The 12,378-nt window shown below is 41.0% G+C and overlaps 3 protein-coding genes across 6 annotated transcripts; all 3 read right to left on the bottom strand.

Moving 5' to 3' along the window:
* Positions 1–209: 209 nt before the first annotated feature.
* Positions 210–5,322, bottom strand: mtmr2 (myotubularin related protein 2). 2 transcript variants are annotated; one of them, XM_019864296.1, is made up of 16 exons: positions 5,096–5,322; positions 4,406–4,490; positions 4,291–4,314; positions 4,150–4,216; positions 3,984–4,078; positions 3,797–3,901; positions 3,122–3,226; positions 2,955–3,038; positions 2,417–2,566; positions 2,121–2,309; positions 1,842–2,027; positions 1,475–1,681; positions 1,308–1,400; positions 1,122–1,235; positions 755–931; positions 210–669 (listed from the first exon to the last, which is right to left on the bottom strand). In XM_019864296.1, the coding sequence occupies exons 1-16, from the start codon at positions 5,173–5,175 to the stop codon at positions 505–507; spliced, it is 1,926 nt and encodes a 641-aa protein (XP_019719855.1). In that variant the 5' UTR covers positions 5,176–5,322; the 3' UTR covers positions 210–504. The 2 variants fall into 2 exon arrangements, with proteins under 2 accessions (XP_019719855.1, XP_019719856.1); XM_019864297.1 differs by having other exon boundaries at positions 4,150–4,213.
* A 400-nt stretch (positions 5,323–5,722) lies between these two features.
* Positions 5,723–7,721, bottom strand: cwc15 (CWC15 spliceosome associated protein homolog). The gene is made up of 7 exons (XM_019864385.1): positions 7,665–7,721; positions 7,174–7,315; positions 6,974–7,086; positions 6,530–6,633; positions 6,344–6,454; positions 6,091–6,239; positions 5,723–6,014 (listed from the first exon to the last, which is right to left on the bottom strand). The coding sequence occupies exons 2-7, from the start codon at positions 7,302–7,304 to the stop codon at positions 5,885–5,887; spliced, it is 738 nt and encodes a 245-aa protein (XP_019719944.1). The 5' UTR covers positions 7,305–7,315; positions 7,665–7,721; the 3' UTR covers positions 5,723–5,884.
* A 1,272-nt stretch (positions 7,722–8,993) lies between these two features.
* Positions 8,994–11,566, bottom strand: LOC109512549 (tigger transposable element-derived protein 6-like). 3 transcript variants are annotated; one of them, XM_019864383.1, is made up of 3 exons: positions 11,319–11,554; positions 9,344–10,650; positions 8,994–9,312 (listed from the first exon to the last, which is right to left on the bottom strand). In XM_019864383.1, exon 2 carries the CDS (start codon positions 10,644–10,646, stop codon positions 9,357–9,359), a length of 1,290 nt encoding a protein of 429 aa, XP_019719942.1. In that variant the 5' UTR covers positions 10,647–10,650; positions 11,319–11,554; the 3' UTR covers positions 8,994–9,312; positions 9,344–9,356. The 3 variants fall into 3 exon arrangements, with proteins under 3 accessions (XP_019719942.1, XP_019719943.1, XP_019719941.1); XM_019864384.1 differs by having other exon boundaries at positions 8,994–10,650; positions 11,480–11,566; XM_019864382.1 differs by having other exon boundaries at positions 8,994–10,650.
* Positions 11,567–12,378: the final 812 nt, after the last annotated feature.

The raw sequence follows: 12,378 nt of genomic DNA, 5'->3' as shown, positions 1-12,378 counted from the left end.
CATGTTGTCTGGGAATAAGCAGATCATATCTAAACGTCAAGATTACGCGATAATAAATAATGTTGACCATGTCAACTAAACGAATGCCTTGAATGGCACACAAATAATGTTGGTCACAATCTAAAAGAACAGGTGTGAAAAACAAACAAAACAATACAATCACTTTTTGTAACACAAAACTGGACTTTTTGTGTCAAATTAACTATTTGCCAGTGAATGCCTTTAAACTAGCTTGGGATGTATTGTTTTTGGAATAGTAGAATTACATTTTCTCATGTAGTGTGTAGGACATAAATATCTTAGCATGATAACATTTTAGGAGCTCCAAAGCTAACAATACTGATTTGGCGGTCAGTCATTGGAATAAATGGTGTTTAGAATTCTCACGAGTCTGTTCCAAGCAGACACAATGCTCGATTATTAAGATATTTAGCGGAGTGTGTTTCGCCAAAAGAGACCTTGCACGCTGTATCTGAGTGACAAATGTACACCAGTCGGGTTAAGTCAAACAAAGGTCTGGACTGGGGTGATGGACCGTGTTGGAGAGCCTGCCCGCTCAGAGGAAGAGGACGCTGAGCGATTTGTCACCTCTCTCTGCAGCTCGTCCACTCTTTTCTGCAGCTCAGCACGTTTTGCCAGCAGTTCCTTGTGGCGCTGATGAACAGGTTCCTGGAATAAAAAGGTGATATAGAGAAGGCTCCATTTGGGACACTGAAGTCAGGTCTTAAGTATCTTATAAACAAGTGACTCTTACCTGAGGCCTCATACGAGGGTTCCAACGTATGTAGTAGCCAACCCAGAGCTCCAGGTGGCGTAGGCTGACGACAGGGAACAGCACATGATTGGAGAAGTTGACATACAAAGGATTGGTAAACTCCTCCAACTGGCTGTTAATGTACGACCACAAGGATACTGTCCTCTTTGGAATCTCCTATAAAACAAGACATAAGCATTTTGGGGGGCTGGAACCGTTAACATTTCCATTCATTTCAGTGGGGAAATATGATTTGCGATATCAGTGTAGTCATGGACCGAAATAAACTTTTGTCTCAAGGCACCATTGTACCTTGTTACTTATAACTAGTGCAGAAAAGATTTCAAGGCAAAATGAATGCATGTACTTCTTTCAGCCTCTGCTGTTCGCTATTACACAGGAACGTCCCAAACAAGCAGCTGTACAGATGGTCCAAGATGGTCACCAGGAAGAATTCGTTGAACTCGAAAGCTGCAGGAAACTAATGCAAACAGTTATTGTGCTATTACCGATAATCGATGAAAAATGTGCAAAAGGTTTCATATCTGTTCACCTGGCGGGTCAACTGCCACACACAGTCGACAAACTGAATAAAAACAGGTGAGCGATCTGCATCTGTGTGGTTCTTGTCGCCATGGCCGATACGCTGAAAGGCGGAGGAGTCGGGGATTTAGAGTGCACCGTAGTTTGAGAAGGATAAAAGTATGTAAAAAGATTTACCAGCTGAAAACGGTGCCCGAAGCTCAGCCATTCTTTCTCCAGCAACACCTGGAAGCCACGAATGGTACGGAAGTAACCGTCCAACATGAGCATGGCTAGTGAGGTGAGCTGCGCCGTGCGGTCCCAGCCATCGCTGCAGTGCACGACCACGGACGTTTTGCCAGACTCCACCTTGTCTGCAATGCGCAACGCTCCTGCCAGGATCAACTACAGAACACACCACTGTGAACATAAAAAGTTTACACACCCCTGCTCAAAAGGCAGGTTTTTGTGACCTATAATATTTAGAGAGGGGAAGTAAAGTATTCTTGGAACTTACTCCCCCTTCTCAGTTGCATAATTGGGAGTAGCACATCATTTGACTCACCTTGATGTGCTCAAGCCAGTGAGTAGACTCCAGATTTGAAAGCCAGTGTGAATCCTCAATGTTAGGGTAGACAATATCCTTCAGCTTGCGGAGCGACTCTCTCATTACATGGATGTTGTGAATGTCCAAGAACACCAATTCCGCATTTTGATAAGCATCCTCGCTTTCATATCCGCCACCTTTCATCTGAGGTCCAAATGAATGTCATGTGATTCGATGAAGGGTGACCATTCGTTTTGACCTTCGTGTCTACACGGCAAACACTAATAAAGAACAAACCTTGTTAGCGGCAGCATTAACACTGGGCCTGGCATCAAAAATGAAGAGTTTATGTGACTGGGCGTTGGCATCCATGATTGCCTGTAGGTATTTTTCATCCTCTTTGCTCCGTTTCCCGTTCACCCCGACCATGGGCTGACTGCAACGTGTCACAGTTGCCTGGCTTTCTGGATGGATCCAGGACAACACCTGTACAAAGAGTATACATCCACTACAGTGGATCTAAAAAGCATACACACCCCTGCTCACCCCAAAAACAGCTGCACCGAGGATGATGAAGCACAACATTTACTCACAGGTATCCTTCCCTTCGCCCGAAAGGCTGCTACTCTCTTTAGCTCTTCATCTGGAATGTTGACTGGAACTGCCAGAGTGGATGGGTAGGTGTCGCACAGTTCGTAGTGATCATTTACCTTTGTAATCCTCCAACTTTCATTGGGAATGCCCTTTGTGACACAAAAGTATCCAATGTTACAAGATCAACAGAAAAGTTTTATTCACTTTTGTATATGTGATTTTTTTTCATTTCCATTTTCAAATGATGGGAAATTACCAGTAATAATTAAGCCGTACTGCACCAACTTAAGACACCCTTTTGTTCGTGTAACAACCACAGTAGTCGACTATACTATTCTCGTTTGACTGGTTGACAGTGTCTGACGTTGTCTTCCTTTAATAAACAGCCACACGCCAGGAAGGAAAAAAATGCAACTTGCCCTCCCTTCATTTTTATTCTATCACGTTGCTATGATGTTGCACTATTGACGTAGCTGAGACACTCTCACACTACTGTATAAAGAAACCACGCAGAGTTTACCGTTCTGAAGCATGTACCTGTCTTTTGTATTCAGAGACTGCGTCGTACACCTTCCATCCATTCTCAGGAAACACTTGTCCGTACTCGAAGGCAAATATTTGCTGGGGAGAGGAGGAGGAAATTTATCAGCTCCTGGATGGCTACAACTTCCAAGGGACGCCAACATGGCTGATATATCACTTACCAGTCCGGTGGAGACAGGAAAGGCAAATTTCATCAACACTTCGAAAATGGACTTCTTGAGGGTGTCGTCCATTTGTTTGTGTGCAAATCGCAGATTACGCATATCCTGTGTGGAGCAAACAGGTCATGGTCATACACAGGACCCTACAGTAGCATACAAACAGTTAGCTATTCCTAGTTTCCTTCAAGACACAACATCAAGATCAAGACAGTTATCAGTTTTGATGAACTCACAGGTTCATGACATACAACCTGGATTGTGTAATGAGAGTTCAGAAGTACCATAGCATGACAAAGTCTGTCTTGTGGTACAGACTGCACTGCATTGCATCGTAGGTGTTGCTACAATTCTGCCTCTCTAAATAGAGTAACCGAGAAATAGAAACACTTTTTCAGTATGACGTAGTGTGGTTCAACCTCACATTCCATTACAATCAGAGTAATAAAAATGATCCTCAAGTAATGACACTAGCCAGTGTCAGTCCAAATTGTGCATTATCATCTGCTACAGCGCTTGCATTGGATTTCATTAGACTGCGATGGGTTACCGAATGAAGGAATAGAGCGAGTTTTTTTTTTTTTTTTTTTTTTTTTAAATGAGACAACATAGCAAGTCATATTTGTCTGACATCTCAACTACTATCAATGCACGATGACCATGTTTGTGCTTACTCACCTTGCAGACTAGGCCATAGGACACATCACCACGGCTTGATGCACCGCCAATCTTCTCCACACGACTCACAACCCCGAGGGGCAAATCTAGCACAAAAGACGGCTCCTAAAAGTTGATGTTATAGGAACAGAAAGTCATTGTTTTGTCCATATCTTGTGTGTGGTGAAACATGAATGAAACATCGTACCCTGTCCATGCATTTGAAGAAGAGTCTGTAGTTGCTAACTGTCACTATTCCTCGCAGTGCTCCGGTGAAAGGACAGAAGTAGGTGACGTCTTGAGCTGTAAAATTAAATTATCATGAAACAACTAAAGGGTTAAATGCAATGGAAGTATGCAATAAACACTCATACCCATATCTTGCACAACTTCATTTGGAAGTAACTGTGGTTCCTCTTTATCAGAATCTCTAAAAACCTGTTAAAGGCAAAGGAAAATTAGGAGTGGTGAAGATCTGTTTAAGTAGTTATACAAGCATAATTCAGTGCCTTTACCTTTGCATGAGTTTTGGTCTTGACCTAAAAATAGAAAATAGTTGCATGTCAGTCACGAGTTGATTTGAGGTTCATGAGGATTTATGGGATTAACTCCATTCAGTTCCATACGAACCCTGATTTCTGGGGAAAACTCTGCTGAGGTGGCCATCTCAGACAACATGGCAGAGGAAGGTTTAACGTGGGCCGAACGCTCAGAACTGTTAAGAGATCATGCTTTGTTTTACATTGTAGCCATCCTGAAACCAAGACTTTAAAAAATGCATCCAAGTATCAGTCCCGTATTCAGAATTCGGAGCACAGTATACCTAACTAAGGACATTCAGCCAAAATGACAATCCCCGTTTCACTTCCGAGTGCAATGGATATAGGAAGGAGGAATTTTCGCTACTTTCAATAATTGAGTGGAAGTATTGTGACATGGCCGAACTCAAACATTGACTGGCCCTTGTCGATGTACATTGATTTCGACACCCATAATCGTCTCGCATTAGTCACGCATAAAGAGCGAGGACGCTGACATCGGTCAACATCGTCTCACGGGCGTTGGTACTGTATGTTGTAATATTTAGTCCAATACTTATAACGCAATAATATTTGACACACACCCCTATCAAGGCAAACGGAAACTTGTCAAATTCAATACTCATTTTGCCGCGGGACATGAGACTTATGGTTTATCACTAGCGCTAAAAGCTTCAGACTTATTTTATGAGAGCAGGTGCGAGTTTCACTTCTATAGAATAAACATGTAAATCATATTTGTGTTAGTTTCAAAACTTTTAGCTAGCTTAACCAACGCTACCTGGACAATGAATCAACACTCGGATGTCGAGAAGAGGATTGCTTGGAGCCCAAACTGTCGATACTTCCAGTCTTCTCCATATTATTGTTCTCTTTTCTTGATCCGGTGGCTGCAGTGGCGCTAGAAGGGTATTTAATCCCCCACTAGTATACAGTACTAAAATCAGCAACAAAAGGAAGCTGCCATGTTTTCCCAGCAGCTTTAATCGCTCTTCGAGAACTAGCTCTGCAGCGCCTCCTGTCGGTCTAAATAAGACTTGCGGCCTGCAGGGTTGAGTGTTCTCCAGCGAAGACAAATCGTCATAAATTATACAGTATATACACTGTATATATAATTTATGACGATTTGTCTTACTGTATATATATTACTGTATATTATACAGTAATGTATATCCTGTATCTATTCCAGCATTCCAGAATTGGAGGGCATATTACGTCCCACCCATTAAACTTTAAATAATCCACATATAAAATACTAAAACATGCAGTTTGAATAAATAAATGTACTTGTCCCGAGACCAAAAAAAAAAGAAGAAGAATGCTTGAAAATAACAAATAAGTCTGGAGTACCCCCCATAATGCCATTTCTATTTTGTCTTTAAGTTTTACAGTATTTCAAAGAGCTTGATTGAATGTTGTATGATCTTTATTTAAAGTATGGTTGTCACATTTATATACAAGATTCAAGATGCTGTTTAAATGTATGGAAATGTAATTCAATAACAACAGATCATTCTTACAACAGAGGGCAACTAAAAATGAGAAGAAATCACACAAATACGACAGTTTTTTACTTAACATATTTTTCCATAAACTTCTTGTGAAACTCAGAGCGCAGAGTATCATTGATGAAGCGTTTCTCCTTGCGTGCTTTGTCCAATCCTTTTGCGCAGTTCTTAAATACCACATCATCATCCCACCTGAACAGAAATTATATCAATTGTTGAAGGTAAAGCATTAAGTGTCACAAAAAAATGTTGCGCATGTCTGCATTACCTTCTCTTGACCTTGAATGCGCTCTGGTTCTGAGCCATTTGTTGCTGCTGCTGTTGCTGCTGCTGCTGTCCTGCCAAATTAATCAATGGATTGCCACTCAATATATTCTCCATTCGGATCCTCTCCTCCTCTGCTTTTTGCTCCCGGTCCTAAAAATGAAAAATATAGCAAATACATTTGCCAGATATAAAAACAAGCAGAAAGTTTTTAACCTAAAAAGACAGAACGTATTCATTGTGAATTAATAGCTCACCCTGCGTTCTTGTTCTTCAGCTCGCTCTTTCTTAATCTTCTCCAGTTCTGCCAGAAGGGCTGCGGTGTCATCATCATCGCTATCGTCCTCGGAATTGTCATCCTCATCATCCTATTTACAAATAAATATGAGCGAGGCAGCTTTTTGGGCATGCTGTCAGTGTGGTAGGATGAGTGCAGTTCATACCTCAGTAAGGGGATCATCAGCATCAAGGTTGGCAGCTGGAATTTGATCCAGTCTGGGTCTCTTTGAGGATGAAGAGGAGGATGAAGAAGAGGATGTGGTGTGCTCTAGAGAATCAAGAATGAATGATTTACCAAAAAGTTACTTCCATTTTGACCAAATGCAGAGCTGGCCACAAATGTTCACTCTCCTGCTTCTTTCACGCTCGCTTCCAGGTGAGACTTATTCTCCTGTTGCTTTCAAATATAACTGAATCAATTATGAATAAAGTCGGAAACTGCAGTGTCTTCAGTGGGGGTTCATGAAGCCAATGATACTTGGCACAATAAGTTAATTGGTGTGCCGTGAATCTTTCCAAAATTTAAAACATGCTTCTTGGCTCAATAAACGTTGGGAAATAATGCCTTGCACACAGCAGAGCAAGCTGGGTAAATGCTAAAAACGAACCTCTTGGTCCCCTCTCTCTGGTCTTCTCACGCACAGCTACACGTTCCCTCTCCTCCAGCTCCCTGCGGAAATCACGGGCACGCACTTCCTCCGGGGCATCCTGAGTAGGCTGCCTAACAGACAAAACACATGACAGATGATTTGAGAAGAGCATGTAAGCACTTGCAGACAATCGTACAAAAGAAAAAAAGTCTACTGACCTGTACTTGATCTTTGTGTGACCTGGAAGATCTCGACTTGAATATTGCTTTGATAGTGCACTCAAATCACCTTCTCCTTTTCCCCGACCTCCTCTGGCCGGTTCAAATGTTGGTCTTGCAGCTGTAGTCATCACGGACAACTCTAGTTGACACAGGAATGATAATAAATAAAACTGAACAATGAAAATACCAACCGTAAACGACAAGAGTCAAGACATGGCATGCACCGGCACAACAAGTGTCGACAGTAAATCATGAAAACAAATATAAGCCCGCTATGAAGCATTTATATCCCATTACTACTGGGAGCCATAAGAGGTGTGCTAGCTAGTAATGCTAATCAGCTACGACGCACACAAAGTTGTACAAAGCTATTTCGCACGAAAGAAATGTTCATTTTTTACAACCACGCCTCAAAAAGTACGTAACGTATAACAATCAACCCTGCTTTCATAACGCTAGCAATTAAAATTAATCAGAATCACACTTACAACAACTCGCCTGCTCTGAAGAAAGGATGAGCTTCCTTCCGTAATTGACGTCACTTCCTGGAGAAAAAAATTAGAATGATGCATTCATAGACACTCGGAACACATTATACAATGTGTGGTTTTCAAAGGTACATTAAAATATTTTGGAGTACAATATCAATTATTAAAGATGAAAAAAAACAGAAGTGGCCTTAATTTTGAGAACAAAAAAAAACAACAAAAAAATATTTAATTAATTGTGGGTTCTGAGAAATCTGTCATTCAGAGGTAGAACGCTGATAAGAACGCAAAAGCAATTTCTCGACATAAAACCATGAATGTGCTTCTGTGTACAGCATCTTGAAGTTCAAGAGCAGAAACGACATCATACTGCTCTGCCCGCTCTCACCTTAACAAGTGACAATACACTTATTATATTGGCTATGCAGGGTGACACTTCATTACAAAGTCCTGATTGCTTTAATTTCCACAGCATGATGAATTTGACGGGTGTAACAGCCTCAGAGAGATCCATCAAACAAGATTAAAAACTGAGGTTGGATTAAAATGTTAGCGGAGGCTCAACATGAAGAGATGCAAGATGCAGCGTTTGAGAAAACTTGAGCGTAAACAAGAACTCTGTCAAGGCATGAATGCTACTCATGGACAATGCATTGATAGGTGTTGTGTGTTCTCGTCATGCTCGTGTGGGTCTTCTGTGTGTACTTGGCCTTTTTCCCACGTTTAAACACGTTAATTGCAGACTTTAAATCACTGGTCTCAAACTCACAGCCCGGGGGCCATTTGCATCCCACAGGTTGATACGCAGTCCCAGTCATGTATATTCAAAACCTGCAATAAAGAGAAAGGTTGGCAACAAGAACACCCAACTTCAAGAAAAAAAAAGGACACACAATGTTTCTTTTTCAGATTTTCAAAGATTGTTCCTGATTTTTGCAATGGTAGCCAGAAACCTGAGATGAGCCAAAAAACAGAAAAAGTATATTTTTTGTCAAAATTTGAATGACGCTATTATTTTAAGAAGTTGAAAAATACTGTAGGTATGAACGATTGTCTGTTGTGACCTAACAAATTCGGCCTGTGATCAGTTCAGGGTGTACACCATATCTCGCCCAGTCACCTCAGATAAGCTCCAGCTCAGCCGTGAACGGAATGAGGACAAATAGTAAAGAAAATGAATGGATCCTTCCACTAAATGTTTGTTTGTGTCGAAGTTGATGGCAGAGACCATTACTAACCTTCAATGTGGGGCTGCAACTTACAATTATTTTAATAATTGATGGATCTGTTGATTATTTTGTATTTGTAATTGGATAAAAAAACATGTTATAGTTTGCATCCCTTTATTCAAAAACATGACATCATTTCAAATTGACAGCGCAGAAAATGCCCATACATAAATTAAAGATGATTCGATTCCTGGTTCGCTCAAAAAAATGTTGATCATTGTTTTCCAAATTAAAAGCAAATATTGCATTTCGATTCAACACAAAGATAATCAGTCCCTCTTCATGGAGGACTACAGAAATGTACTGTTGAGAAGGTGAAATTCTGAGCATTTGGACAATTGTAAACTTAAAAAGTTATCTAAATGATTCATTGACTATCAAAAATAATCATTGATTGTTGATTAATCAGTGCGCCTTTAATCTGGTGTTCATTTATATGTTTGTGAATTACAGATCAATCAGGTCAAAGTCCAGGAGCAGCTAGACCTCCAACAACATGCTGCGCCGATGTCGACAAGGCACCGTCAGCTTCAGAGTCCACATTGTGCGATGACATCAAAAGGGCGTCATTATACGCAAAGGGGCTCACGGGGTATATGCCGCATTTGCTAAAACCTTCCTCAACTATCCTGATACCCTCGTCCCCTTTAGCCACCTGATACGCCCCTTTGAACACGCCCGAGAAGTCTTTCTTGCTGACTGCAAACAGAGTCGCGTCAGCGGCGTGCATCTCATCTAAAAGCGCGGCAAACCGTTGCTTTATGAGCGGAAATAGGCCGGTGTCTAGCGGCTGCAGGATGTGAGCGCAATGAGGCGGGAGGCACACAAGGATGATGCCTTCCTTACGGGCGGCTTCCACCACTTCCAGGTTCACGGGTGACTTGTTGCCATCGAAAATGAGCAGCAGTGGCCGCGCTTCAGGAGCATACACCAGGAAATGTCTGAGGAACCACTTTTTGAAAAGTTCAGAAGTGACGCATCCCGAATCGGACCAGCCATAGAGGGCATCTGACGGCCCTTGGGTTTTGTAACACACTCCTCCTGGGTAGGCTTTGGAGTAGACGATAAACGGCGGAATATCCTTCCCTGCGGCGTTCAGGCAAGCCAGGACAGAGATGTAGTCCTTGGAGCCCGGCGTTGACTTGCAACCCAGACTGGCAGCTTTGGGGAGAACCACCTTCTTGCGGGCCAGCTGAAAACCCATCTCATTGCAATTCCAAATGTAGTGAGGCTTGTCCCCCAATTTGTGATCTTCCACCACAGTGCTCAGGAGGTGAAAAAAATGATCCAACGCTTCCTTCCTGACGCGGACCGTCCTACCTCGGATAACACTGTCTGCTGGTTGAATCGTGATATTTTTTTCTTGACGCTTCCGAAAGTTGAGCCACCAGGTCTGGCCCAGTTTAGAGAAGGCCACCCTTCTGTGCTGACGCTTGTAAATGGAAGACGCAAATGACACCAGCTGCTGCTTAGTGAGCGGGAATCCATGCTTGGACATGTATAAGGAGAACTCCACCAACAGTGCCTCGTCAGAAGATGTTATAAGCTGAGCGGGCCCACTGCGGCACCCTGGTGTCACCCGTCCACTGACTCGGTCCCCCAGTGAGGATTTGGGGACTCCAAACTCCTTGGCTGCCTTTCTCACAGTGCACCTTCCTGACTTGACCTCAATCAGTGCGTGCGCCATAGCTTCCTCTGTCCATTTCTTTTTCTTCTTCCTGCCAATTTTGTCAAGGTAGTTTCTTGAAGGCATGGTTCTAGGATGGAGTGGAATACTAGTCAGTATTGTCAGAAAGTAATGTAAAAAAAAAAAATAATAATTTAATATTGAAGGCGGCACAACACTTCACGCATGTCATGATATTTTCCCCATTTATTATACTGTTTAACTATTCAAACTTGTTCTCTCAATCTTTAAAATCGTTTTTAAATGTGTGAAACAACTTTGCTCCAGATATAGTTTCCCAAAAATTAAATAAACTCAACCATGGAATTAGGACTTCTAGTGCATCAAAATACAGTACTGGCAGAGCTCAAGAATTTTAACACACAAGTAAAACAATGAGTGAAAAAAAAAGCTCGCGAACATGTATTTTAACGCTTTTACTGTACGAGTTTGAACACGTATTATACATATTAGAGAACTATTGTTATCTCTCACGATCAGATGTTTATTTTTTGGTTCTTTATTTTAGTCCTGAGCATTGTCTATAGCTTGCTGTTTTTTTTTTGTTTGTTTGTTTTTAACTGCACTCATCAACTTTTACTGTGACGCCAAATTACAGACAGGAGTTGATAAACCTGAATGATTAAGAGAGAATGCATTTGTCTCTGTTCAAAAAGTGTCTCTCTATACATATATATTTATCAAAACTGAACATCTTTGAGAAACTGCAATATAAGCAAATAGTACTGAATGACTTACGAATGCTTTGAAGTCACTATATGGAGAAAATGATTGTATATCAGTTCGCACTTGATTGTTGTCACGCCACGTCCGTAGTGTATAATTTTAAAAATGAACTGAAATACACGCACATGCACACAAATTAGTGTTGCTCCTTATGCAGCCTGAAAGTTAATTACCGATGAAAAAATACTTTCAGAGTAGAAGTGACAGTAGAATTTCCTGTTTTCCTGATGAGTTTCTTTTAACCTGGAAATAGATAAAGTGCGTTTCAAAATAAAAGTGATAACTTCCGGTGGCAAAAAAATTCTCCAACTTAAGATGTCTCTACTGTACTATGCACGATGTAAATAAATAAGTAGCACTAAGCAATTTAAACACTGTAGCGTCAGTGTTAACATCAATACAAAACAAGCAGAATAAAATTTAATTTAAACTAGCGATTAAAATATAGTAAAAACATGCACAAAGGAAAATGGGTTTCAAGAAAAGCTGTGTCCATTGCGGGCTAAAATATTCTAGTTTAGCTAATGTCTGAAATATACTGTATACAGCACAGGTACAGTCTACACAATCAAACAAACAAACAAACAAACAAAAGAAACAGTTTCATTAGTGTTTAAAAAAACGGCTGTGTGTCTTGAATTTTACCTTAGTCACAATAAAAGTAGATTCCTTTAGAATCTTATCATCTCGAGATCAAACTAAACAGTTTGAATTCTAAATTTTAAAAAACAAGTACGATGACAAGTTGTGTGGAATTTATTAATCGAAATGCACTTGGTTAGTCATGAAAGAAGTTAGAATTTGAGAGCTTAGCCTTGTAAGATTACTTTAAGATGCTGACTTCAAGAGTATGTAGTCTTTTTTTATTGCATATTCCTGAGTAAATAATGCATCTTTCGAAAGGGCTCTCACAGAAAAACATGTAAAAAAAAAAAAAGAGAAAAAGAGCAAGAGAGAGTGAGCGCATGAGAGAGTGAGAGAGAGAGAGAGAGAGAGTGAGAGAGAGAGTGTGTGTGTGTACGTGTGTGTGTGTGTGTGTGTGTGTGTGTGTGCGTGCGTGCGTGCGTGCGTG

The sequence above is a fragment of the Hippocampus comes genome, unplaced genomic scaffold (assembly GCF_001891065.2).
Source record: "Hippocampus comes isolate QL1 unplaced genomic scaffold, H_comes_QL1_v1.1 scaffold57, whole genome shotgun sequence".
Lineage (NCBI taxonomy): Eukaryota > Metazoa > Chordata > Actinopteri > Syngnathiformes > Syngnathidae > Hippocampus > Hippocampus comes.
The sequence above is the reverse complement of the archived record's forward strand: the minus strand, read 5'-3'. Positions and strand labels throughout refer to the sequence as shown.

Bases quoted from the DNA above. Each gene is read 5' to 3' on its own strand.
- cwc15 (XM_019864385.1), bottom strand. From the start codon at position 7,304: ATGACTACAGCTGCAAGACCAACATTTGAACCGGCCAGAGGAGGTCGG. The intron at 7,087-7,173 runs GTCAGTAGACTT...TTTGTCTGTTAG, and splicing joins CACACAAAGATCAAGTACAG to GCAGCCTACTCAGGATGCCC. The intron at 6,634-6,973 runs GTTCGTTTTTAG...TTGATTCTCTAG, and splicing joins CAGAGAGAGGGGACCAAGAG to AGCACACCACATCCTCTTCT.
- LOC109512549 (XM_019864384.1), bottom strand. From the start codon at position 10,646: ATGCCTTCAAGAAACTACCTTGACAAAATTGGCAGGAAGAAGAAAAAG.
- mtmr2 (XM_019864296.1), bottom strand. From the start codon at position 5,175: ATGGAGAAGACTGGAAGTATCGACAGTTTGGGCTCCAAGCAATCCTCT. The intron at 4,315-4,405 runs GTTCGTATGGAA...TTCTATTTTTAG, and splicing joins AGTTTTCCCCAGAAATCAGG to GTCAAGACCAAAACTCATGC. The intron at 1,236-1,307 runs GTGAACAGATAT...TGTTTGCATTAG, and splicing joins TGTGGCAGTTGACCCGCCAG to TTTCCTGCAGCTTTCGAGTT.